Raw genomic sequence first — 27,008 nt, 5'->3', positions numbered from 1 at the left:
GACAAAGTGGAGTGGAGAAACATCAACATCTTCATCGGGATGATTAAGGGGTTGAGAGAAAAAGTTTAGGTTGGGACTGGGGCGGCAAAAAGTCGGTGCGAATTGGAGCTGTTCAATGGCTTCGTTCACAACCCTTTCGAAGTGTTGATCACGGATGTGGAGGGTGCAATGATGCGCTTTGAAACAAGTGATCGGCTAGGATGTTCCCCTTTTCGGGAGTTGAAATATTTTGCAGAAGGATGGTAGTTTGTTGGGTGGACTTGCCTAGACGAGGACAAGTTTTTCTGAATTCCCTGAAGGTATCCGGGTTCAGTTCTATGTTGGAGAGGCGTTTGTGGAGGTGGTTAGTGTAAAGAGTTAAAATTCTGTCGCGGATTGACCTGTCAAGGGAAGCATCGTATAGTATCGTTGGAAACTGTTTCATTGGAAGGGAGGAGAGGTTCAAGTTTGGATTTAAGTATACTATTATTGAGTTTCCAGTTCGTCTTCTGGAAGTCGGGGGCCAAAGTAGGAGAGGGTCGGGTGGCTCTGTCGGGGTCATTACCGCAAGACGCCGTTCAGTGTCTTTTATAGTCGACCAAAACTCAGAACCATAGAGAGCGACAGCACGGATGACATTGCGGTAAATTCGATCATAAAGAACACTGGAACACTACTTCAGGTTGCGTTAATGCATGAAGCAATTTCATTACGCAGTTCTCCATTGGCTGATAGCATTGACCCGAGATATTTAAATCGCTCAGTTGCTGACAGCACTGAGCGATTTAAATATCTCCCGTGAATGGTATCAGCCAATGGAGAATTGTGTTATACTCCTCACATAGGGAAACACAAAACCTTTTATACCTGGTTGGCCAGATCTTCGTCGATTTTCGCATGTTCCTCTTTCAGATACGTGTAAGCAATGCTTTTAATAGTTGTAACTGACCTAGCAGCACTTTCATTATTATTTTAAATGTGTGAACTTGTTTCAATAAATTATTTACAATTTTATGCTCTTCCGTAGTTGTTTCTCGGTCCTCGCATTCCATATTGCAATTCTTTAAATATTAAATTACAACGCTTGAAGTCTATCGCTTTTACTACGAAAAAAAAATTATTAAACAAAATATTTTTGGCAAATGCAACGAGCGAAATATGAAGATTTGCCACAATTCAAACTTTATAATCATAAAAAATGTTTCTTTCAATTCAATCTTTGAAGCGTTTACTCAAGAGATGGATATAATTGCTATGTCCATTTTTATTTGAAACGCTGCAAGCTAAAACGATCAAATAAGACAGTAACCATCCCGTTTCCTTCCCGAACTCACAACGAGATGTCGTGGGCAGCGGCTTAGAGCGACAGCTTACTATACGTGTCAAAAATGTTCGCCCATCTGAGGAGCTTGTGATGATGTGTGTAGTAAAGTCTTTCGGTACCCAAGAAAATCGTGTAACTTAGAATTAACAATAAAATATTATTTTGTTTAAATTAGTGTTAGCGATCTTTTTATATTAATATAATTAAACGTTGATAATGGGTGGCCAGAAATTCCAATACGATGAAAGTGGCGGAACCTTCTATTATTTCTTGCTATCGTTCTTAGCACTTGTCTTAATCCCGACAACAATCTACGCTTGGCCGAGAAAGAAAAAAGAAGGTAAGACGTGGTTCGCAACTGGGCATCCAGAATCCACCGTTTATAGGTTAAATGACTGCGTTTCTGTGATGTGGTGGCGACGCTTAAATCTGTGATTTGGTGGCCCGTGCGTCTGGGATCCCCCATGTCGTTACGGCTTCCGTGAATAGATTCGCTGATCTTGGAGATATGTGCAAGTCTTATCGCAGCAGTGAGTAACCAAGTGCAACGTGCGTGGCCGCCTTGAAAGGCCCATCGAAAACAGTTAGAACTTCGCACTCCGGTGCCTACGCTAATTGAATTACTAACGAGATAACTCTGTCGTGTCTTACTAACGTCGCTTCCATTTATCGTTTCAGATCCAGAGAAATTGAGAGAAGAGTGTCAGTGCCCGCCATGTATAAAGAAGAAAGCGATAATCGCGGCCTCAGAACCGTACAAAAACCTGAAGACGTTCTGTACAAAATTGCTCCTTGTTCTCGGATGGGTGTTTCTCGCCTACTTAGCGTACCGGGTCTCGCAGTTCGACTATGAAATGGTGAACTTTGATCCGTTCGAGATATTGGGAATTCCACCTGATTCAAGCCAAGCTGACATCAAGAAAGCCTACCGCAAACTGTCCGTGGTTCTGCATCCGGACAAAGAAACTGGTGACGAAAAGGCGTTCATGAAACTCACGAAAGCATATCAAGCGTTGACCGACGATGAGGCACGCAAAAACTGGGAAAAATATGGAAACCCCGACGGACCGGGAGCAATGTCGTTCGGCATTGCATTGCCGTCGTGGATTGTTGAGAAGGAGAACTCCGTATGGGTCCTAGGCCTGTACGCCTTGGTGTTCATGGTAGCTCTGCCCATTGCCGTTGGCACCTGGTGGTACCGATCAATTCGGTTTTCCGGCGACAAAGTCCTTTTGGACACGGCACAAATGTATTTCTTTTTCTTCCACAAAACCCCCAATATGGCATTGAAACGTGTCATTATGATACTGGCGGCCAGTTTGGAATTTGATAAGCGACACAACTCTCAAGTTGTCGAACGCTTATCGGATAACGATGAAGTGCCAGCTGTAAGAATCAGTACCTTATCTTAATTTGATTTGATTTGTCTAAAGTTTCTCAATTTCACAGCTAATCCGGCATTTGCCGAATCTGAATGAAAAGTGCAAGGAGCAGCCGCTGTGTCGCATGTACTCGATCAAGGCCAGAGCCATCATCCACGCTCATCTTAGTCGTATCATGCTCAATCCAGACACTTTGGACAAAGACAGGCAGTTCATTGTGAAGAAGTGCCCGTACCTCATTCAGGAAATGATATCCTGCGTTCATCATCTGGTCGTGCTCGCATATGCCAGAAGAAGTAAGGACAAATGGTAACTTTCGCTCCAACTGATGAATTTAACGACTTGCTCTTTCCACAGTTTCCAGATTGCCAAATATTGAAACAATTGAGAATTGTATGAAGTTGTCTCCTATGATCATACAAGGCCTGTGGGAATTCAAGAATCCTCTGCTGCAGCTTCCATATCTAACTGAGGATCACGTTCATTTTATTATGAAGAAGAAACATATTAAAAACTTACAACAATTTGCACAGCTCAAACCCGAAGAATGCCGTCAATTGCTGAGGAACTTCTCTGATTTTGAATATGAAAATATCATGAAAGTTTTGGGAAAAATGCCTCTGATTGATTTCAGTATTCGATGTGAAGGTAAGAGATACATAATTTTAGATTTTTATCAATGGGGGACTAGCATTAGAATGAATATGGGGGAATATCTTAAGCATCTATTCCATTTGTCGATTTATATACTATCCTGGCGAAAAGTTATCCATATCTCGGAGCAGAATGGACATGGTTTAGAACCTTTAGTTAGTGTATTAGGACCCGAGTATGTTTAAGGAATGTAGCTATGCTTTTCGAAAAATACATCGATCTCCATTTTTAGCGGGAGTTCCAGCATCACGAGCTGCACATTCTGGGATTAAGTACAGATAGAAAGGGGATTCTGGGGAATACTTATTTTACTCTTGTGGTATTGTGCTCTGAAATGCCTGATGGAAGTAAACATGAATCCGGTCTCGAATTACCGCAAGGGTACCCTCATTATTCGAGAGCCGATTTCGAACAGGTTACTGACTACGGATTCCGATCCAGAATGAGGAACATGCTATGCATCAGGGGAGACTTGTGATACAAAGGAGAAGAAGGCTTTCGATGCTCAGTTATGCTCAGTTGCTTGCAGTCAATAAAATCATGATCGTGATAGGTGATGTGTGGTTATTGACGGCACATTGTTCGAGGCACAGAGCTTGCCATAAGTTGGGTTTCAACTAACCGGCAACGTCTGGGCAATCAAGTCGACAACATTGTGAGAAGAGAAGCGCTGACGCCAAAAGGGGTCATTTAATAGTTGCTTGCAGCATGGGATCGCCACTAAGAATGTTCCTTTCTCAGACACTACTCATGTTTTCGGTCTCGTCCCAATGAGTAACAAGATCTGTTTGACTGCGGAATCGATGACCGTAAAAGATTGACGCGGTTGCGTTTCAATATCGTGCGAAACCTCACGAAGTTCAGCGTAATATGCGCCGTGACAAAAGAATTTTCATTATTGTCCCCATACCGCATCACAAAAGAACTTGAATATCTCTCCACAGTCCGGTGATTCACGTCAACGATCGGCTCCTCATCCACGATGACGAACAGCTGAGAAGGTGACAAAGACACTTCACCACAGTTCTCAATCGTATAATATAATATTCGGTGAAGTTCTACCTGTTATCGATGAACTGGCTAGTCACCTTAACATGCGAATGCGGACTGCTTCTCTCCTTTTTCTTCAGCCTTTGTCCCGTTCACAAGCAGGGTCGACTCGTCGTGATCGGTTTCGCCATTTGACCCTATCAAATGCCTGATCTGGATGCAATCTAGAGGCTTTTAAATCCAAATCCCGCGTATCAAGCCACCGTTGTTTCCGCCGGCCTTCTGACCGTTTACCTTGATATTCAGACAAATCTTGGCGAGTGATTGGTGAATTACGTGGCATATCGAAGACGCCTCTCTCGCAGTTTTTCCACGTCGGTGCAACCCCATATCGATCGCGAATATCCTCATTTCGGATGTAATCAAAACATGTCACACCATTAGTCCAACCCAACAACTTCTTTACCACAAGACTCCGTTCATTGTCTTTTATAGTCGGCCAACATTCAGAGCATAGAGAGCGACAGGTCGGACGACATTGTGGTAAATTTTAAATTTGAGAAGTTGGTTAATACGTCGGTCACAAAGAACAACAGTTGTGGAACGCCACTTCATCCAGGGTGCGTTAATGGGTGAAGCAATTTAATAACGCAGTTCTCCATTGGCTGATAGCATTGACCCGAGGTATTTAAATCGCTCAATTCTGGGCAGATCACTGCCGCTGACAGTGATTGTGCCTGTTTCATGGGGATCGGTCATCAAAAATTCAGATTCAATCTGAGATCGTGTTGCATGAGGCGATCATTCCATTTTTGGACAAGTTGTTCGAAATCATTTTTGCTATTAGATGCTAGGAAAACATCTGCATAAAGCAATGTATAGGGCGCTGGACGTTGGATGTCCCGTATGACGGTGTCCATGGCAAGAATAAAGACCAACAAAGACACGAAGCGGTTTTGATACACCCGCCACATGGTGTTCTACCTTCCTGAATAGCCCGATTAAAGACTTCACTGAGCCACAGTGTTGGGTGCCCTTCTGGCATTCTTATAAATTTACTAATTGGCTAGCGTTTTATCGTCGAGAAACTTGTCATAGAGGCGTTTGTTTCCACGAACCTTCATTTCGACATCATCACTCCAAAGCCAAGTATTTCGATTGATGTACCGCTTACCACTCTTGGTGACCCCGAGGGTTGCAGAGGCCGCTTTGTGAATCGTGTCTTTCATTTGGTTCCACGATTCTTCCACATTTGTAATGGTCGGTAATCGTATGAGTGAGATTGTTTCTTCTTTCTTCTCACCAAATCGCCACCATTTAATGCACGGCGGGCAAGTGTGTTGCTCACTTTTTTTATCGGTGGCTTAATTCGCAGGACGGCACGACCGTTGCTGAGGTGCGATGGTCTCATAGGGAACGGCTTTGCAATCAGTGACCGTGGTAAAATGTCGGTTACTGTTCCCACTATAAAATGTAGAGAGATGAGACAATCGTTTAATGAACCATGTATTCATAAGTACAAGGTTATGGGAGTCCGCAAAATCAACTATACGCTCGCCACTCTCATTGCGCGCTCCAAACCCCTTTCACCTGTGGCATCTGTTATCATCTACCTTTTCACCCACATTACGGGCACGGTACAGGTCTTTCCATCGAGGAGTTACCAGGATGCATCTTCTCGGCATCAGGTCGGCCTGTGTGTGGTGTCTACGCGGTGAAGAAGTGAATAGTGCGATCAGCTGATATAATGGTGAACTTCATCAACCGATCATCGAATCGTGCGACTTCTTTAATGGCATCACAGAAACCCTCTGAGATGGCAATGCTAACACCGTATTGAGTGTGTGGGCTACCAAAATAGAGAAGTTTATAGCCATTTTTACCGCGTTCGCGTTCAATGTCGCAGCTTTTAGCACCAGATCATCGGGTTTCTTGCAGAGCACAGATATCAATGCGCTTTTTCCGAAGGACTCTCGCAAGTTCCTCGGTCTTTCCAGTTATGGTGCCAATATTTGGCGTGCAGACACGTATTTGTTTTGTTTGTACTAACTCACATCCTGACGCCGACCATGCGTCAAGAATCCTTGCCCATTTCTCGACAGGACCGGGGCCCGTCCTGCCGCGTCGACTGAAGTGGAGGGCTTACCATTTTTCCGAGGCTTGTGGCTCAATCCAATCATCTTCTTTCTAACGACATTGTATGCATTTTCTTGGTCGGCCTGTCGCGGGACTTGTCACTAAGAGAGATCAGGTAGGATTTAGCATAGTGGAATAACTCCAATTATACTTTATTTATATCTTTCCCTGATCTCAGCATTTTATTTTTGTTTTACTGAGGATAGTACAGAGTATGTTGCCTCAAACCCTCCTCCTTTACCTGGGCTTGGGATCAGCATACTATGTTAATAGCATGGCGGAGTTATCTGGGTGCAATCTTGAGGCTTTTAAATCCCCATCCATCTATTTGTATAAGTAGGAAACGTCGTTTCTGCCAAAGATGGCACCGAATTTGATGTCACTTAATAGCACTAGATCCGCCCTCGTGGGCTTGTCTAAAATTGGGGAAACTAGTTATCTCAGCGCCAAGATTAAATTGATATTTTTCTGTGCTAATATTGCTATATGGAAGTAGCACATGACCTTCGTCAACACTTGTTTGCAACGTGTCACGCTGGCCTGATGCAGTTTCGAACGAAGAACTTGGTTGGCGTACAGGCCTGGAACATGTACGTGATGTGTGACAACAATTATATTGCTAGCTACGCCGTGCAGTGGAATCCACTATCCTAAGATGGCCGATAAATGGGTAGACTCAGCGGCGCATAGCCCAGAACAGGAAAGGAGGAATGCAAGCGCCTTCTGCGAACGATGACGCGTGGGCGTGATTCACACACCATGTCCCGTGAAGGGTTAAATAGAAACCTTACAAAAGTATTATTAATCATTTTTTAATGGCAATGTTGGTGCTCACCAAAATTCGAAAAACAAAATCTTCTCAATCAGGATGAAATCTTTGCGCTTTGGCAATGAAGAATAAAATCAAAATGTGGCCTCAACTATGCTTCGTTTGCAGTTAATACAAATTGATATGCTGAAATCTGTAAGTTTGGATGGACTTGCTGCTCGTCTACATTCATAATAAATTTCATTTGGTGCACCGTCAGTTGCTTTAATAAAAACAGGAAGCTGCCGGTAAAAATCCAAAAATTTGTTTTCCTAAGCATTACTGGAGTAAGTAAAACATAGCTTTAATATTATTTACATTTAGCAAGAGGGTAAATTCTACAACCATCCTGGCAAGGCGGTCAATCGCTTTGAGAAGAATCACCGCAGGGCAAAAATAATCGTCAGTCGGCCGTGAGTCCTTTCAAATTAAGACCCTCATATTTCGCACCAGTTAGTTGATCAGTTATGTGAAGTGGATTATGTTGGGGGATATTTATCGGAACACTTAAAATGGAACTGATACAGCTTTTAAACAAGTCGGGAAACCGGAAGCTAGACGCTTCAGGTATGAAAGATTTTGTGTATTTCTTTTATAAAGCGATTTGAGTGTGCATTTGTCCCATTAATATGTAGCACGTAACTTATGCATATATTATCTGAAAATATCCACTTTCAAGTGATATTGACAAAGTATTGAATTTGCACAGAAGCGACAGCTTTGACCTATTATAACTTTGTTAATAATAGTGTGATTTTCACCAAAGGTGCATGCTCTATTATGTAGCCTACATTGGTGCAAAATTTCGTGATGCTAGGGTGAACTTAAGGGGAACTTTCCTGCCAATTACTAAAAATTATAGTAATGTACTATTATTAACTTTATTTGAACAGGTATCGATATGGAGGGTATTTGGGAGCCTAGGCACCATACAGTGATAGCCTCTTGATTTTCTTCGGATTTTTCAGTTGGTTGGTTTCTGAGAATGGGTCCGTTAAAGAAATGATCACTTTCAACCCCCCACACTCCCCGCCTTTCCAACAAATGTCAAAACTAAGACCGGCTTCGAAAAGTACTGACCGAGACCTTTAGTATCCCACATGACTATAATTGACGAACAAAAATTTACACCCCCCTTTTGTATGTATGGGAACCCCCTCTTAAATTCGACGCAAAAGGGTGTAACTCACTATATGCGTGAGCGTTCACAATTCCCACCTTTCTACCAAGTTTGGTGTCAATCACTATAACTGGCTCCAAGAAAAATGCGTGTGACGGACAGACAGTAAATCGATTTTAATAAGGTTAATCTTAAAAATCGGCGAACCTATTTCAAGCGGAGGTATGGTCTATTGGTGGCAGAAAAATGTGCGTGTCAAACTCGCAAGGTCGCAATCCGCTCTAACAGTCCTAACAGTCAAATAACGTTATTAGCGTTACATGTAAACAGCATATCAGATCAGTTGCCGTTGGAACTCGATTTGAATGCCAAAGCCCTTGATCATCATTGACAAAGAAGATGCTGGGGAATTAGTTCGCCAGCGATTTGGTTTCTTAATGGTGGGATCAGAGCTGGCTTTTGACGTCAGCCATTCACTGTCGCAGCCATGCACACATTTAAAACCTTATTGGACGGACATTTTTGTGCAGAAATCTCGTCCCGCTTGAGCGTAATTCGTATTATCCATCAAAAAAGAGTACATAGAAAGCCCAGTAAGGCTACTAACCGAGCACTGGTCCTTGAACGAATCTCTGCAGGAAATTGGGGCGCTGGACGTTTTCAATATAAAAAACAAGAAACAAGATTTTTAAAAAAAAAGTCAAGCGACGGCGGCTTTACGGTTTCTTACCAGGGCAGAGGCAAATCGTCAGACGCTGCCTCACCTCTGCCCTGGGCATTCTCAAAACGAAGAAACAAGATATTTTAGCGTCTAGTCTGGCCGAAACTTGTCAGAAGCACAAGTAGAAATGTTCTGAATAGACATCATCAGATTTCCTTAACCTTGAGCCATGGTCTAAATATTTTTTTCTATTTCAGTTATTGATGATGAAAATACAAATGTAGTGACAGCTGGAGCCATAGTGACAGTTACAGTTACATTGGTCAGAAAAAATATGAAGGACCTCTTTGGAGATACCACAAGACCAGCTAAGCAGGAAATAACGTGAGTTGTGTTGCATATATCTTGAACTAAACGTTCCGGCGGTTCAATTTTTTGAATCTACCTCACCCACAGTGGGGGATAAACACTAGATGTTTTTATTCATCATGCTTTTATCTAATTCACAGTGAAAACGACGAACAACCAGACGTTAACGGTGAACAGAATGAAGAGCAACAAACTGTAAAAAAGACAAACACATGGGCTAAACCCAACAAGAAACAGCACAAAGGCAAGGGCGGCAAGAAGCCTGGCCCAGTTAAACCTAAACAACATGCACCCTCAAATGTTTCAAAGTCCCCTGCTCCCGGAGACAGTAAGAAATCCGACAATGGCCCTGTACAAGAGAAACCAACGAAAGCAGCTACCGCTACTGAATCAGACATCGACTCAGACGAAAGTGATAATGAAGATAAAGATGATTTGGGTGCATCAAGCGATGAGAATGAGAAGAAATCATCAGTGGAAGATGATGATGATGTTGAATGGGAGAGACTGCAACAGAAACTGAACAAACGTGAAAAACTAGAAGGAAAGTCGAGAATTTCACATAGTGTACATAGTCCTTATTTCCCGGAGGATAAACAGGAATATTGGTGGACATATATTTGTGATAGGAAGTCTCGAACTCTGCTTACGGCGCCGTATCATATAACAAATTTGGTTGATCGGGAGGAAGTACAATTGAAGTTCACAGCACCACGATGGCCTGGAGTTTACACGTTAACAGTTTGCCTGCGATCAGGTAATGTTCCCAAGATTTTGACAGAATCTGATAAAGTGCAAGGAGTGGACAAACATTCGTGCACACTCGCATCAAAGACGTTCAGGATCAATCAAATAATTTATTTTTTTTTCTCTTCCCTCTCCCCAGATTCTTATATTGGAATGGATCAGCAACAAGAGCTTAAATTAGATGTCCAGAAAGCACCTGAAATCACAACAGATCATCCACAATGGGATATTAGCGAGTCAGAGTCTGAACACAATGACCAGCAAGAAAATGAAAGTGAATTTGCGACTGATACATCGGAAGATGAAGAATAGCATATTTTTTTATCTTCTTTTATATAAATGTCAATGTAGGTTTCTTTGTTGATTTTTTCACCTTTTATATAATATATTATATTGAGCTAATAACATCATCGTTAAAAGCAAGTTTAATTACTTTTAATGATTTCTATTTATGTTCTGCGAACTAATTCTGGTTTAAGAAACAAGGAAGAGAAATCAAGTGAATATCGGGGAGTCTAAATAGTCTAAATCAAGGGCAACATGCATGTACGTTTTCAAATTTTCTGTAGATTTATATTTACCTTTTAAGTAAAGCTTAGATCGGTGACTATGAACAAATAAACAAAAAAAAATCCTTAATAGGTTTAAATTAGCTAAATTTTAATTTTCGTTTCGCAATCGATTCTAAATCTCGAACCTGTTGAACAGTAATTTTTTGTTCCTAGCGGTTTGGTGAATTTATATTACTTTACTTTAAAACGGAATCGACCTCTTGAAAAACGACAAAAAGACATTCATCTCACGTCACACATCGAAGCATGTTAGATGTGGTTGCAAACACATCGTACCCAAGGAATTGCGATTTTCTTTCTGGAACAAAGAAAGTTTCTTTAATTTTTGCATTTAAATTACAAAATTCTGATTTTTATAGAAAAACGATCCAAAATATAACAAAAATATTTGTGTCTCTTATAAGTAAGATACCTCTGAATAATATGAACAAGCATTTCATAATCATTCTATCGGAATATTCAAGAAAGAGAGAAGTGTTGAATATTGTATAATGTAGATTTCACAGATTTCGTGTAAAGTTCTAGTTTCCATACTAAATCATATAATACAAGTCTGTGCTACATATATTATCCTGTTCTGTTCCAACTTTTTGTTTCATGATCTTAAAAAGGATTCATAAAAATTATACACGTGAAATGAAACTTTATAAATTACAATGAAAGTATGAGAATGGACGGTGTAAACTGTATTGAACACAATAATTTAAAAAGAGAAAGAGAGAAATGTCTTCTACAAAACTCGGATGTTTTTATATGTAAACTTATTAGAAATTCATGTATTTTTGTCAATTTAAACAACAAAACAAAGGCGAGAAAAAAAACCAAATTGTTTATAAATAAATTTATGAAAAATCGAAATTTGGTGTATCTATTGCATAGTCCCTAGCGTGTCGATATAATCCCGCGTCCCCGTTCGGAAACTGATTTAGAAACCATGATCAGAGCCCTGCCGTGAGTAACACAATGGTATTGATATACTGAGTGGAGGCGGCAGTGTGGGGCCACACAACGCCAAGGAGCTTTGCTCGTGGTGTGAGCGTAACCACAACCATTGTTAAATTCCCGCAAGAGGCCGACCGAATCGTCAAGCTTCGGCCACATGAAATTTATCATGGTGGCTGCCGTGTCCTGCTTTGTCGCGCAACATGGCTAGGGAATTTGGGGCCTGGCAGGAAAAAAGAAGGAGGAGAAGAGAGAAACAATTTTGATGTGGGAGGGAGACGTATTTCGATCTGGAGCCTGATTAGGTGTGATTCCATCATCGCAAAGAGAATATTTTTCTTCGAGGTGATGCAACGCTGGATTCTTATCGTAGCAGCCCCTTGCAGACTCGGGTCTGATGGTTCTGTCTGAATACGCGTGGACAGGTCAGTGTGGAGAACTGCATCATGCATTGTACTACCTCCGGTTTGGCAGCTTGCAGACCATTTCGCTTCGACTATGTCTTGCATCGAGCTGCAAGATTCATTAGCTCCATTTTTCATTCTATTTATGCCTTTCACCTCCTCCATTATCCCCTTTTCAAGTTCCCTATACCATCCCGAATTCACGTTATGCAAAAGCATTTACTCCTCATTTCTTTTTTTGATATTTTTATCACAAAACTCTCTCACCTTTAAAACTCCAGAAACTTTAAAAACCTATAAATTTCCATATCATCATATCAGAAATCATCATTAATCTTTTCTTTTTTTGTATTCTCTATAAATTTTGTCGCCTGGGCAAACGCATGACTATCTCAAGCAATTGCGAAACATTTATGTATTTAGATGTTGCTCCGGAACATGCCATGACACGCTGCGCTTAAAATTGTCGTGCAATGAAAATTTCAGGCTATTGTTCGAAGAAAGTTCCGCTGATATGCTGGGTGACTGAGAGGGCATTTTTTTTTTTTGAGAAGTAGAAAAGAGGTTTATGTTGGGGAAACACGACTTGAAAGTTATTTTCCCGACAAACTTTTCATAGAGAAATTGATCGCCAGATTGTAAAATTTTCATTATTTTTGACCCACTTACACAAGACGGAGGGCAAACCCTATACAATGACGAAATTTATGAGCAATACCACGGCCATCGGATTGTAGATAAATTCCAGCTCAATAGGTTACGATGGGCGGGTCACTTAATCCGTATGGGCGAGGATGATCCAGCGTGAAAAGTCACTAAGGACAATCAATATCTATGGTAGGAAAAGAATACGTGGCATATCCTGCTTGAAATGGAACGATGACGTAGGCTAGATGATTTTTAGGGATATTGAATTAGTGGACGTCAAACGTAGCCTCGGATTCTGAGACGCCACTGCCTGCCTCTACCTATACCCTTTCGGCGACTGCTGCTAACAATACTGGCAACATACTGGCCCGCCGAACTAAATGATTCTCACAACTTTAGACTATTTTACTGAAAGGTAAAAGGTCCAAGGATCCAGCTGTCAGGTTTCAAGCTGTCTACCTTAGCATTCCAACATCATGTCATCTGCGGTTCTGAAATCTGGTCGAATGAAAAGATTTTAGATTCCGAGCTCCTCGAAGGTTACTCTTTTTCGTTATGACGAAGACTGCGCTGCAAAAAAACTTCGTAAAAACACACCGCGAGGAGTTCCTGTCCTCTAGAACCTATGCTGACTTAGTTTTTCTTTCAAAACTCCAGAAACGAATATCTGACCAGTATTGAAGACTCGGAAACTTTTCTGGTCCCACATTGGCAGCTCCCATGGTCTTGCCTAGCTATCCCCTCCGTCCATTAAATTCCCTGGCTTCTCAACTAACTCCCCCAACTGCCTTGTGATTTCCTTTGCCGCCAGTCTTCCTCAGCCTATGTTCCCTCTCCTGCCCCAAATTGCCCACCATTCTCCTCCTTACCCCTCTCCATGTCGAGTACCATATTCTCAAACTTGATGCCAATGTCGTCCCTAGCTACGACGGTCTTCCAAACCTCTTTTTGCTTAAAATTGGTCACTCCATCTCCCTTACCCTATCCCTAACAAAAACCTCGAAGAGAATCATTTTCCAGACTTGTGGAAAGAAGCTTCCATCATCCCCATTCACAAAAATGGCGATGGTTCGCTTGCCGAGAATTACCGTCCCATTTCCTTCCTCTCATCCTGTTCTCAAATCTTGGAAAGATATCTCAGCGATTGGTTGTCCACCCACTTTCGTTACCACATAGTGAAAGAGAAACACGCCCTTGTTAAGGGTAGTTCCAATGCCTCCAACTTGGTTAACTTTACCAACTTTGTCCCAAAATGTCAAAATTCACGGCAGGAAGTGCATACTATTTACACAGACTTTGCTTTCCATACTGTTATTTCTTCAGTTATGTGTGTCGTTTCTTTGGCTTATTTTATATTGAAAAAAAAATACAAATTTCGACACTGTAAATCATAAGATACTTCTATCCAAACTCTCATGTCTAATCGTCCCCATACCACTTATTTTATGGCTCGCCTCTTATTTTTCCAACCGATCCTGCTGCGTCTCTTTTGATGGCTGCATATTCCGCACATTCTCCCCTCCTCTGATGTCCCATAGGGATCTATTCTGGGTCCTTTATTATTTTTATGTTTTATCAACGACTTGCCCCCCCTTACTTGTCCCTGTTTACTCTTTCCCGACGACCTTAAGCTATATCGTCACCTGTGTGGACTGTGCTTTCCTTCAATCTAAACTAGACACACTGGTTCGTTAGTGTTCTACTAATAGTTTACCGTTAAACTTTAGAAAATGTCACTCTATGTTCTACTCTCTTGAATTCTCATTTATTTACTTCTCTCCTTAACGGACATTCCTTATCATACCTAAATTCCGTACAAGACCTCGGAGTCAGTTTCGACAATAAGCTCCTCTTCGAAACCCACTGCCTCAAAGTCACTAATCGAGCAGTACTGCCTGCGATTCCTATTAGTAAACCCAGGCCGGACGGGAGGATGGTGCAAGGGGGGGCTGGGTTTTCTTGGAGGCCCGGAATATAAATTTCAATGAAGGGAAGAGGTAATCAAAGAGCCTGCTTAATTTTCACCCCAGGCTCCTATAATTTCCACCCCAGTCCCCGTTCTTAAGGTTTTTGTTTGAAACAAACCCTTATATATGATCATGTGGCGTATCAAATGAATGGGCTCGAACAGTACTTTCTGAAACAAGTTTACAGTCAATACTTACCTCAACCGTTTTTTAAACATACATATGTAAACCATCAATTCACATGAAACTCAACATCATGAATTTTCTTTTGATTTCCATTTATTTATAATGCTTGGTTTTTATTCTTTTTTTTTAATTTAACTTAAAATAATTTATCATTAATTCCGCTGCATAAAGTAATTAGAAAATACATTTAAAATATACAATAATAAAAGGATATAGAAACAATGTATATACATACAGAGAAATGAACGAAAAATTTAACGAATGAAACAAATATTTTGAAAGAACATTTTTAAAACTTTAAATGATGCAAGAGAAATTATTTAAATCAACGCAACCTTTTTTAAGTAGGCTTAACACGAGAAAGAATGTAAAACTTCGTATGGTTTTCATATCGTTTAAAAGCATCAACTGAATTTGTAATCCTTAAAATTACTCAGTTCCTTTCATATATATAATGCATTCGATTTATAGTGAGTGTAACTCGTAACTATGACTTTTAATACGCTTTTTAATGGAAAACAAATGTTAAGGAGTACAAAATGAAGTACAATCGTGAATTATTGTTTGAATTTAGAACACATTTAAAACCACATCTAAGGAAACCGGACAAAGTACCAAATTGAAATACAACAAACGTTTATGGTTCAAATTCAAATTTATTGCTTGATATGTCTAGTAACCGCCACAAGGTACAGAATTCGAACGAGGAATTAATGCAATAATTCATCTTGTACTCGAACATATTTTATGGACTTTTAAGCTTGATTTTCATAAGTTTTTCTCAAAAATTTTCCTATAAAGCATTTTCAACAACTGCCGTTCCAAAGGTTTTCTGATATACCGAAATCTCAACAAACTTTCTGTCCTCCCGGGGCGGGAGGAAGCACTTTTGCAATTACTATCGACTTTCATGTAGTTTTTGTGTTAGAGCCTAGTTAAAATCTTTACTGTTTTCTTGCAAAATGGGCGATCAAGTATTAAATATTTATTGGCCATCTTCCGCTTTATCTGTTTCTGCAGTCTTTTCCGTTGATCCCTCTCGCGATTTGACTCCATTCGCTTTGGCATTTTCCTGTTTGAAAAATTGAAAGGAAAAATCAAATTAATTTAATTTTATGGGAATATGCGAAGTAGCTAAACAAGAAGCATTTGAGCAGCGACAGAGCAATAGAATCGCACGAAAGAAATTGAATAGAGAATATTGAGAAGATAGGCACATACACATTTTCTTTTATGTAATTAACAAAATAGGAAAATAAATTACAGTAAATGTAAGTACAAAATAAATAATACATAGAGACCAGTAAACTTTGGATATCTACTGAAGAATTTACAATAAATAAATATGAATAACATAAAAGAAAGAATAAATTTAAATAAAAAAAAAACTAAAAATTGTAAGTCTTTAATAAGGGAAAATATGACACCTATCTAGCGCAAAAAACTTATCGTTCTCAGGTACTGTTTTACTGTAGGAAACTAGGTATTTTCGTAAGACACCCCTCAGGAGTTGGAGACGAGTGCCAGCTAAGGGTAGTGTATGACAATATACGAGGACCAGATGAATACACACATATATAGTTGCCCAAGTAGTTCCAGTTACTTCCAAATTGAATTTCTTAGACCCTATATATACAGGCAAATGCCCAACGGCATTTTTATAAGTACTCTTACTAGGTGAATCTCAAACTCGTATGAGAAAGAATTGATAAACTGAATACGCTAGATCTGTACAATAAGATCCCAAGTTCAGAATCATATTAGCATAGAAGACAATAAAAAATAAGAGGATCAGAAACGCCTCTCTATAGACCTAAAGCCTTCTATGGAATCGGGAAGGGTTTCTCGGCCATCACACTCAAGAAGAACGAAGAAAAGTTGAGGGAATTATGTTAGCCAAGGTTACAGGGCGCTTAAAGAAACATACCAACCAAAGTGCTCTCATAATTGTTTAAACCCAAGCAAGGACTGTCTTAAGATCATAATGGGTACAGTACAATCGCTGTGAGATAATCTACCATTTAAGAAAGTAAGGATTAGTGAAGGGTCATACGTATAGAGTTTACGGGGAGAGCAGTGAAACCTCCATAAACATCCTGGAACCATGCAATAAATGTATAGTTGTGATAGACGCACTATGGTTCACCGCCTCAGGGGTCGTCAGCGATTCTTAATGGGTCGCTTACGATACGGGTCCCCAAGGTGCCCGAACAAGTAATTCTGACCCCCTAGTTGGCATAATATCTGCGTCCTAGGCAGTAGCCTCGAGAAAGTTTCTCGGTGAAGAGCGAACTGCAAATGACCGTTACACGCCGGGACACCCTGGGAGTTCCCAGAGCCGTCGATAACTGCTCGCTGTACCATACAATTATCTTATCGCGGAAAGAAGCAACTACTGAATCTGACCAAATGGCTTTGAATATAAGCCGAGTAGGAGCGCTGTCGACTATTTAGGCGGAAGCGAGTGCCGTCTGCGACGTTCCTCAAGAAAAACATCAGCAAGGGAGTGGAAAATGTACTGATGGAACTGGAAGAGCCCTTGGACAGAATTTCGTATTACAGGCGGACATGGAGTGTAACAAAAGATGCGTAAAAAGAAGGAAGTAACAACGCCCCTCGATGAGAACACCGTACACACCAAACATATTGCAGACAGCCCGTTGCAGAACAAACTGGGGAAAAAACGAAATGGGGAAGGAGAATCTGAAGGAGATTTCACACAGGCACTCTCCAGGGCTAAAAAAAGAAGGGGTAAGAAGGACAAGAGGCATGCTGCCGGAGACATATCCGCACGGTAGTTCGACTCTAGAGCAGGCAGATTCACAGTTGACGCTGTCATGCAAGTCGCCGATTTCGACGGGTGGTACCCCACCCCACTTGACGTTGGAAATGCCTTTAATTCCCTAAAATGGAAAGACATTCTAGATAATACTTTCCATGTGCCGTACTATCTCTTGCGGCTATTGAGGAACTGCTACTTACGCTATAAGACGGCAGAGGGTCAGAGGAGAATGGAGGTCACATCGGGGATGGCGCAGCGGTCTATCACAGGACCTGACCTCTGGAACGCTTCATATGATAATCTGCTTCGACATGCTAAAAGAGTCGCGCCCGGTCGGTTATACAGATGATAACAGATGAAATAAATTTCGAATGTTGCGAATGCGGATCCTGCCGCGCCACATGTTCATCACAGTCTGTTCTGATCTACGGCGCAGAGGTATGGACTGACGCTTTGACAAAGAGGTGTATCGTAAGCGTCTTGCATATATACATAGATGAGAAGCTTTGCGGGTGGCTTCTGCTTACCATGTTGCCTTCCTTGCTAAGGAGCGTAAAGCCGTATACAAGCGCATGGGAGAAGACTCAATGGAGACGGTAGTTCGTGACGAACGGCAACGTACACAAGATGAGTGGCAACTCCCTTGAAAAAATTAGACTAGAGGCGTGACTGAATCGGAAAAATAGTGATACTGACTATTTCCCTACCCAACTCCTAATTGAGCATGGAGGTTTTCATTCTTACCTGCATAAGATTGGGAAGGCACAATCTTCTGATTGTGTGTTTTGCAATGGAGTTGTGAACGACGCCCACCATGCCATTTTTTCTTGTGGAAGGTGGGATGGGATTTGTCAGCTACTCAATGCAGATACAGGGAACTTGTCTCGATAACATTATGAGATTGATGCTAAGGAATGATGATACATGGAGCCGCTTTGTGCATTTTGTTCGAGTTACGAATACGAGGATACTTTCATCTTAGCTTCGACCATCTTATACCTGAATTAGACGGTTTTCGCCCAAAATAATTTATATTTACTAGATGTTCGCAAATATACTCGTGCATACATATATAATGCAGCAACCCACACTTGATAACGCTACTTCCAGAGCAGAAGTGCCTTACCTTATTTTGAACGAAATCTACACTCATTTCCTTAAAAAATGGGTAAATTATCCAAAACGAAGGATAAAAAAAGTGGTGAACATTTCTCCTCAATTGATCTGACTGGTCATTAAATCGGTGTGGGCTCAGGGCTCCATCAATCCAGATCAAAAATTTCCGACGTTACTACACTAAGTATTTTTTGAGTGTTAAAACTTTTGATAAAAATAATGACGTAAACTCGTTCCTCTAGCAATTTTTCAACGAATAAAACAACAACTTTTACGAACACGGGAATATGCAGCAAGTCATGGAATTGAATGAGCAACATAAAGTTGAGGGCAAACTCATCTACATGGACGCAAACAATTTCCTGCAGACCACCCTAACTTCCCAAAAAAAGCAGGTAAAATGCGGTTGAAATTTCTTTTACACCTGCGTTCGGGCATTATTTCCGCCAAAGGCATATATGTAAACATTGCCCTTGCGCATTAACTGCACCCCCCTCCCCCCTTCAATGTCTCTATAACTTTTACGCTGGGACATGTAAATCAACTATGTAATAATATGGCGAAAATTTACATCAATTTAATTTCTCACATTTCTAAAATGCAAAATATGTTTGAAGCAATCGGTGGAGCCAGATATTAATCGATATTTGAGCCCTATTATTCTACTTAGTATAATTAATATGCGGTAAACAACATGTTGAACTCTCCTTTCTTTGTGGGGACATTGTAGCGACCAGAATTTGCTATACAGCTTCTTACTATTCTGCCGAAACGTAAGGTAAATTGAAGGATTTTCCTTTCACGCAACAATTTCCCACTTTTCTGTTATAAACTGATTAATTACTCAAAAAGTAAAAAGTAACAAACACTCAACCGTACGCTTTCACGTAGATGAGATTCAATTTTAGATTTGAGACGTTCGCTGATATGTCGATCACAAAGAACACCAGTTGTGGAATGCTACTTCATCCTGGTCGCATTAATGCGTGAAACAATTTCATTACGCAGTTCTCCACTGAATAATAACATTGATCCGAAATATTTAAATCGCTCAACTGAGTGATTTAAATATCTCGAGTCAATGTTGTCAGCCAAGGGAGAACTGCGTTATGCAACTAACTTAGGGAAACACAAAACCTTTGATACCTGAAACGTCAAGCTTCCGGTTTCCCGACTTGTTTATAGGAGTGAAAACTACATAATCAGTGTTTGATGTCTATAGGAAATAGATGGAGAATTAACGTCAGGTCAGTGTTTAAAAATTTTGGACGAAACTGGGAAGCACAGTGAATTGTTGAAGAAATTAGAAAATTCAAGAAAATGGGTAACCGCGTAAACAGTCGGATCGTTGAAAGTTAAGATAGTCGATTTTGCGTATAATTTGGAAATAGTTGTATTGGGGAGGGTCAAAAGAACTGCCATTTAAGCTACCAAATTATGGGGTTGCATATAGTCAAACTGGGTTACTATGTTTTCCCAAAACCGTTGTTACACGGTTAGCTAGAGGATTTAAAATTTGAACTTCAAAAGGCACAATTTTAACATCAGAATACCAGATACCGCCGAAGTCTAGACACAGAATAACAATGAGTCGTTAAATGCATTGATCTGGACTTTCGCTCCTAAACACCTTCATTCTGGGGCAAGGTCGTAGAAATAGCCACTTTTCTGGCTGTAATTGTTTTCAGTGAAAGATTCAATGGCATTCTCAAAATCCCAGTGACAATGGGATGTCAAGTTGGTCACATATGTCAGGTTTATGCCGACCGCCGTAATGAAGCGTGAATTTGGCGGTCCGAACGACGATCGACCAACCTCGCTAAAAGAGCCAGAATTGAAACTAGAGAGTAACAATCGGCCTTACAAGACTTTTTTGAAGAAACGGAGAGTGCGGAGAGAGACCAGGTATAGCAAATTAATGGTGAGTTAAAATTTTGCTGTTGATAATCACATTTAAATTTTCAAATGCGTTTTTCTCGAAACTGCATCTTGAAAATCGGCTGCCACCATAGCTCAAAATCTATCCAACCAAATTCTTTGAAATTTTCGCGACTTCTTTAATACATATTTCTACGGTCCGCAAACTAGGATAATTGCACGGGTCACTAGCAGATTATGGGGTTGCATATGGTCAAACTGGGTTGCTATGTTATCCAAAAACCGTTGTTACACGGTTAGCTAGAGGATTTAAAATTTGAACTTCAAAAGGCACAATTTTAACATCAGAATACCAGATACCGCCGAGGTCTAGACACAGGCAATCTATCGACAATAAGACTGGTCAAGAGCAAATCAGATTTTCAAAAGAAAAATTTGTAGTTCAGCAACGTCTTATTATCTTCCTTTCTATCCGCTATCATATTTCAATTTAGGTAAATCCGTAATCACGAAGCTTGAAGAAATATGGAAACTATTGATCGAACGGTGGAAACTAAATAATTATATGATAATATACATGGCACTATTTTTCTTAAAGTAAAGGATAATATCACTGACAAGCATAATAAACCTTGGGACGATTCCGCAAATTACTGAAAAAAATCGAAATAAGTTAAAGTTTTATCTTCAATGACAAATTAAAAATGAACAACAGATCAATACCTTATCTGTTTATGAGCAATATGGCCAATAAAGAAAAGGTATACCGTATATTGGGAAACTGTCGGTAGAACTTAAATGAAAACCAAAAGCTAGTCAAGAGAGATAAGAAGGCAGCTTACATGAAATTCATGAAATTCATTGAGAAAGATGATATATGTATACAGAATTGAAATAAGAAGTTAAGACGATTTATACAAGTCAAGAAAAAAGTAAGATAGTAACGAATAAAGCCTCCAATTTGAAACTCTGACTGAGGACGATATCAAAAGATTAAGCATTGTATAGAGAGAAGCACACGAAGAATTTCCAAGCATTTATTACACTTACTCGTACATTTTTATAGTACATAATACGAATGCTCAATGCAATCTTCATTTTAATTTTTTTCTGGAAATAATTATTTTTTGATTGAACAAGGTGGAAAAGCATTAATTGATTTGTTAACTGAAACCCTCAGGATATCAAAGTAGTAACAATGATTTTCAGGAACAAGGTAAAAAAGCAACTCCCAATTTCCATTTCAATTGCAGGCTCATGCAGAATGTGTGTGAAGGAAAACTGTTCTGCAAAAATAATTGGACATTATCTTCTTTTATGATATTTTAGAGCACTAGAAAGCCATTTATAATAATTAATAGTAGAAAAGTTTACACCAAACTTTCCAGTATTATTCCCTATATTATGACTTGTTGTTGTCGAATTTCATGTAGCTAGAATAAATTTAGGAATTGTTTCGCAAGATGCCTCCATATACGTACAATGTGAGCTAATATTGAAATGGCATGCATTGTAGTAGTATAAGTTCTGAAAGCGGGACCAGACTCACTTAGTGTTGTGTATATTCATATACTATACAGTAGCAACAATATCTCTAAAGTTCATCTAATCGCCTAGAGAATAACAGAACTGAACTTTTCGTTTTAACATTTTTTAAGAAAATCTCACTGGGTTCCAGTTTTTCTGGAATATTACACGCTTTCTTTCCTATTTGACTTTCACTGAAATTGTGCTTCAGTTTAACTATCATCACATTTAGTGCTATGCAAATGATAAGCCTACAGCAGCGGGATACCACCAAGACGAACACAAACATTCATGCCCATGGGAATTTTGAATCTTGGGCGTCGCGATCGAGAAAGTATCGCCATTATTTTGTGCATCGCCAGTGTGCATATGATTATATGAGAAGCATAATAGACTTCGAATTTCCGTCCTATAAACTGCCTTCCATTGTCAATGACAATTTACTCAGGAAGTGCCGTAGAAAGCAAATCCGGGCCCGAGTTGAAAATTATGTGGAAAATCCTTGGTGCAACTTATGCAGATACTCACATTATCCCTTCGTCTTATGTCACCCATTCTTGATTTATTGACTCAACAGCATCGTTGATCTTTCATCACCATACTCTTTGCCTTGCTATCAATTTCATTCCATCTTTCGATTGAGAAAAGGTGTCAGCACATCTTCTGATTATAGTTTCTTAAGCCATTTGTACTCCATAAACTTCAGCATTTTCTTCAGCATGTTATCTGATTTCAAGGCCTTTGCTACACATTTGATTGGAATGGAAATATTGGCCATTCTTCCGTTTCGGCCTGTCGCTGCCAGAAGTTTACTAGCAAGCCCGGAATATACATTCCAATGGAAAAAGGGATGATAGGAGGATTCGTATAATTTCTCCTCCGGGTCCAGTTTTTCAGCATAATTTTCACCCCGAGTCTACCGTCCTGGCAGTCTTCTTTCTACCATTCCATTCTTTCATCTAAAAACTTACTTTACGAATATCTGCATCCTTTCATCCATGTATCACTGATTCCTCTTCCTCTGGCTGGAATACCACCACACCCAAGCCATAATTCGATGCCTTCATTGCAATACAGATTTTCCATTTAAATATAATGTCTTGGAAATTGAGCGCCTCATTTTAACATACTTGTGATCCATACTACATAGTGGGCCAAAACAGATTCCCTATTTTTGAATGGTTCGCATATGATAAGGGTTATTCGGCGGTGCTTTTTAATGCATTCAGGTGTAATGAAAATTTAGTTGTTGTGTAGGGCGTATTCAAGAGAGAATTTGATTTAACCATGTTGAATTGAGTAAAAGCAAGAAGACTATACACTGAAGGAGCAACTTCAGCGGTAAATGAGCACGGAATTTCATTCTGCACTTTCGGGTAGGGACGAGGTAGGTAAGTGATATTGGTGTGTTGATGTCACCTAGATGGTTTTCTCTAGCGTGTTTCCTCATGAAGCGGATGCATCCGGAAGATTGATCTTGGATGCAGCAAATATGGATTGTTTACCGAAAATGTTGTGCCAGTTTGTTTCCACCAAGCGAGAGAGGAGAAGGAATTTTGAAGCATCATTCGCTCAGCGATTCCATTAAGATCCATTACCATTAATCCGAAATTAATGTTTAAGGAAGCTCTGCCTTTAATTCCAGCTAGTATGTGCGAAGCCATAAACAGCTGTGCAATGTCTATTGTTCGCAACCACACCAATGCACTTCGTCATATACATGGCACCCACACCAGCCATTATTATTTTGCTCGCACAACTCCCGTCGCGGTCGAACGTATGCAGAACTTTTCCGTCCCCATAAAATTTCAAAGAATGTGCTGGGATTTGAATTGCTTTAGCCTTCTTGTTTTCGCCAAACAAGTTGACCACCGAAAATTGTGAGCTACGGGCTTTTGAGGTCTACCAGGACCGAAAGCACTATCGAAAACATACGCGCTGCATTGACACGAAGTCCGCGTAGATCAGTATGTTAACATCCTCTAGCCATAAAAATTCCCCGTACCTCCCTGCGACAAATCATTAAAGAGGATCTAGACATCCGTATAAAATTCAGTTGACCCTAGAGTCGGAGCTAGCTAATCGGAAAAAAGGCTGAAATTTTTTGACAAAATTGTAGACATGATTGTTGAAAACTTGACCTATTTGGAAAACGATTTCTTCCGTGACGAAGCTGATTTACACAGGAATATCGACAAAAAAAAACCATATAATACTACGCTACTAAGAACCCGACAATTACGAAAGCAACATCTTTACATTCCCCTCACGTCCCTGTGTAGTGTGCCGTCTCAGCCAAGGTGATCATCGGGCCTTACTTTTTCAAAGAGTAGGGTTTGGACAATAGCCGTTACCTAGATATGAGTTTTTTATGCCCTCTTTGCATCGCAGACGAATATCTCTGTCGAGAATATGGTTCCAGCAAGACGGAATGGTTTCGCATATTACTACCGAAGTTTCAAACCTGCTGAAAGAGAAGTTTCCGAATCTGGTGATTTTTAGAAACACAGAATTTCTCTGGCCGCGCACAGTCCAAATCTTACGATGCTAGATATCGAGGCTCTGAAATCTACGATCCAAAATGTAATTGCGAATTTGAAGCAAAGGATACTCGAAGGAAAGAAACGTCCGGGCAATTACCGGTTGGGGATGTTGTTCAAAAAATAAATTTGTCATAAAATGCTATAATTTTTCCTTTCTTTCGGTTTTGGTTTATTTTTGAATCTCAATTATTCCGTCATTACGAACTGCTTGAAAATAGGGACTCCATTTGGGCCACCCTGAATTTATGACTTCTTTCAGAAATATAGGGCATTGTTTCGTCATTTCAAACCGAAGCTGCCTGAACTAGAAAATGTTTTTTTTTCGGAAAATTGGATACTTCTCTTCGCCTTGTTCTTTTCACTTTGGGAATAAGTACCGATGAACGTGCCAATTCATTCTACCTCCCGCATAATCGAACCTTGCCCCTGTTCACTAGTTCCTCCAATCCATTATTCATCGTATCCATTTTTCTCCTACTTACTTAGGTGCTGCAAACGGCAACATTCTGCATTTGTATTATTATTCTTCGCTCTTTAACAGTGCAACTGTTTTTCGCCACTTTGTTTTACTTTAGCTTATTTTCGAGCATACGCTACGGCCGTTTCACTTGATTTTCTCCCATTGTAATCTCAAAACACTTAATTTGTTTGCGCCAGTGTGGGGTTGCCTATTGCTCTCCATGGCTCATCGTTCATTATATCTATTCTAAGGTGCATTAAAATAGATTCTAAGGTCGTTTTCATCTCCATGCGTTGCTTTCACCATTTCGACTTCCTTGATTTTGTTGAATTGGTTTTCCTCTAATTGCACACGACAGCCATGTGTGCCTTTTCTGGACTTTGTTACCATGTGTGTGCCTTTTTTGGAGCATATTACCTCACACTCAGCTACGGTCTTGCCGAAGCCGGCGGTAAAATATTTTGGCGTCATGATAGACAACAAGATGAGCTTCTTCAGACAGGGCTGCGTCTAGAATGTCTGCGATTTGCTGGCTGATGTCACCTAGCCAGTAGGCGCAATTTACTTATGAGTGCGGTTGAGTCACCCTGGGCTGACTATCTCATTTGCAACGCAAACACCTAGCGCAAATTCGATGACAGGGGCTCTATGGGTTTCGTCCGCCTATCGTAACTTTCCGGAAACAGCAGTAATGGTGATAGCAGAAGTTATTTCGATCGCTCTTCATGCGCTCATCAACAGAAGTTTATATACCTCAGAAAAGGCAAGGGAAATAAGCAAGCAGTCACTTGTGAAGAAATAACCGAAACTCTCTACGCATGGTAACTATCGTGGCAAGTAGAATCGAGATGGAGCGCGCATTTCGTCCGTGGTTCAATCGAAATGTCCGGATAGCTGAGTGGTTAGAGCACAAGGCTGTCGTACGAAAAGTCGCGGTTCAAATGTCACTGGTGGCAGTGGGATTTGTTTCGTGACTTGACGTCGGATACCAGTCAACTCAGCTGTGAATGAGTACCTGAGTCAAATCAGGGTAATAATCTCGGGCGAGGGCAATGCTTGCCATATTGCCTCCTACAGTATACTGTAGTGTACCGTTTCGGTCTTGAATGAAGTGCTCTAACAAACTTCAAGGCCCTGATCCAATATGGATTGTTGCGCCAACGATTATTATTATTATTCAATCGAAACCAGGATGAGGAAGACTAATATTTAGTCCAGCTGCTCAGTCTTACTTTGCATTTATTGCAAGGATGTGTCTGATGATGTCTCTCACATCTTTTTCTTCTGCAAAAGCTGGGATCGGTACAACATTTCCATGGAAGGGTGTCAAGTGTTTCCGGTCACCATAATTGAGACCATGCTGCAGAGCGAGGACATGTGGAACAGAGTAGTACGTTACACTCAAGAAATTCTTAAGGCGAAAAAGAGGGAAATGGATAGGAGAGATAACGGGTTAGCTGAGATTCCTTGAATCACGGAATTATGCTCCTACATTGAATGGGCCGGGCCTGAGGTAATCTGTCAAACTGGTCCAGGTTAATGTCTTAGACGCACGAGAGGGTGTTTAAGTCGGTAGTCTGCATTTCACTTTCCTACTCCAACAAATTTTGAAACTCACTAAACCAATACTCCGGGAGAAAATTAAATAAGGATTGCATATTTATAATGATGAAAGTGAAGAGGAAATTTATAGAAAATTCCAGAGACTTTAAATCTGAGTAGTTTAAAAGCACAAGAACTTTTTGAATCAATATGGTCTCCAGACGATACGAATCATAGACATCTCTGACAACATTTCGCAGAAAAATGTTCA

General features: G+C 40.3%; 2 protein-coding genes across 2 annotated transcripts in view; one reads left to right on the top strand and one right to left on the bottom strand.

Annotated features, from left to right (window-relative positions):
* The first annotated feature begins 1,519 nt into the window (after window positions 1-1,519).
* Window positions 1,520-11,600, top strand: LOC119648194 (translocation protein SEC63 homolog). The gene is made up of 7 exons (XM_038049785.1): window positions 1,520-1,643; window positions 1,982-2,691; window positions 2,753-2,981; window positions 3,043-3,333; window positions 9,312-9,438; window positions 9,564-10,180; window positions 10,310-11,600. Exons 1-7 carry the CDS (start codon window positions 1,520-1,522, stop codon window positions 10,480-10,482), a joined length of 2,271 nt encoding a protein of 756 aa, XP_037905713.1. The 3' UTR covers window positions 10,483-11,600.
* A 3,366-nt stretch (window positions 11,601-14,966) lies between these two features.
* Window positions 14,967-27,008, bottom strand: part of LOC119648890 (spore wall protein 2) — a 43,306-nt gene continuing 31,264 nt past the window's right edge. Inside the window, exon 4 of the mRNA XM_038050787.1 lies at window positions 14,967-15,961. Coding sequence (XP_037906715.1) covers window positions 15,875-15,961 — 87 coding nt within the window. The 3' untranslated portion in view covers window positions 14,967-15,874. The remainder of the gene's footprint in view (window positions 15,962-27,008) is intronic.

This window comes from Hermetia illucens, chromosome 2, assembly GCF_905115235.1.
Source record: "Hermetia illucens chromosome 2, iHerIll2.2.curated.20191125, whole genome shotgun sequence".
Lineage (NCBI taxonomy): Eukaryota > Metazoa > Arthropoda > Insecta > Diptera > Stratiomyidae > Hermetia > Hermetia illucens.
The sequence above is the reverse complement of the archived record's forward strand: the minus strand, read 5'-3'. Positions and strand labels throughout refer to the sequence as shown.

Coding starts and splice junctions, on each gene's coding strand:
- LOC119648194 (XM_038049785.1), top strand. CDS start 1,520: ATGGGTGGCCAGAAATTCCAATACGATGAAAGTGGCGGAACCTTCTAT. Junction 1,644..1,981: donor GCCGAGAAAGAAAAAAGAAG/GTAAGACGTGGT, acceptor TTATCGTTTCAG/ATCCAGAGAAATTGAGAGAA. Junction 2,692..2,752: donor ATAACGATGAAGTGCCAGCT/GTAAGAATCAGT, acceptor TCAATTTCACAG/CTAATCCGGCATTTGCCGAA.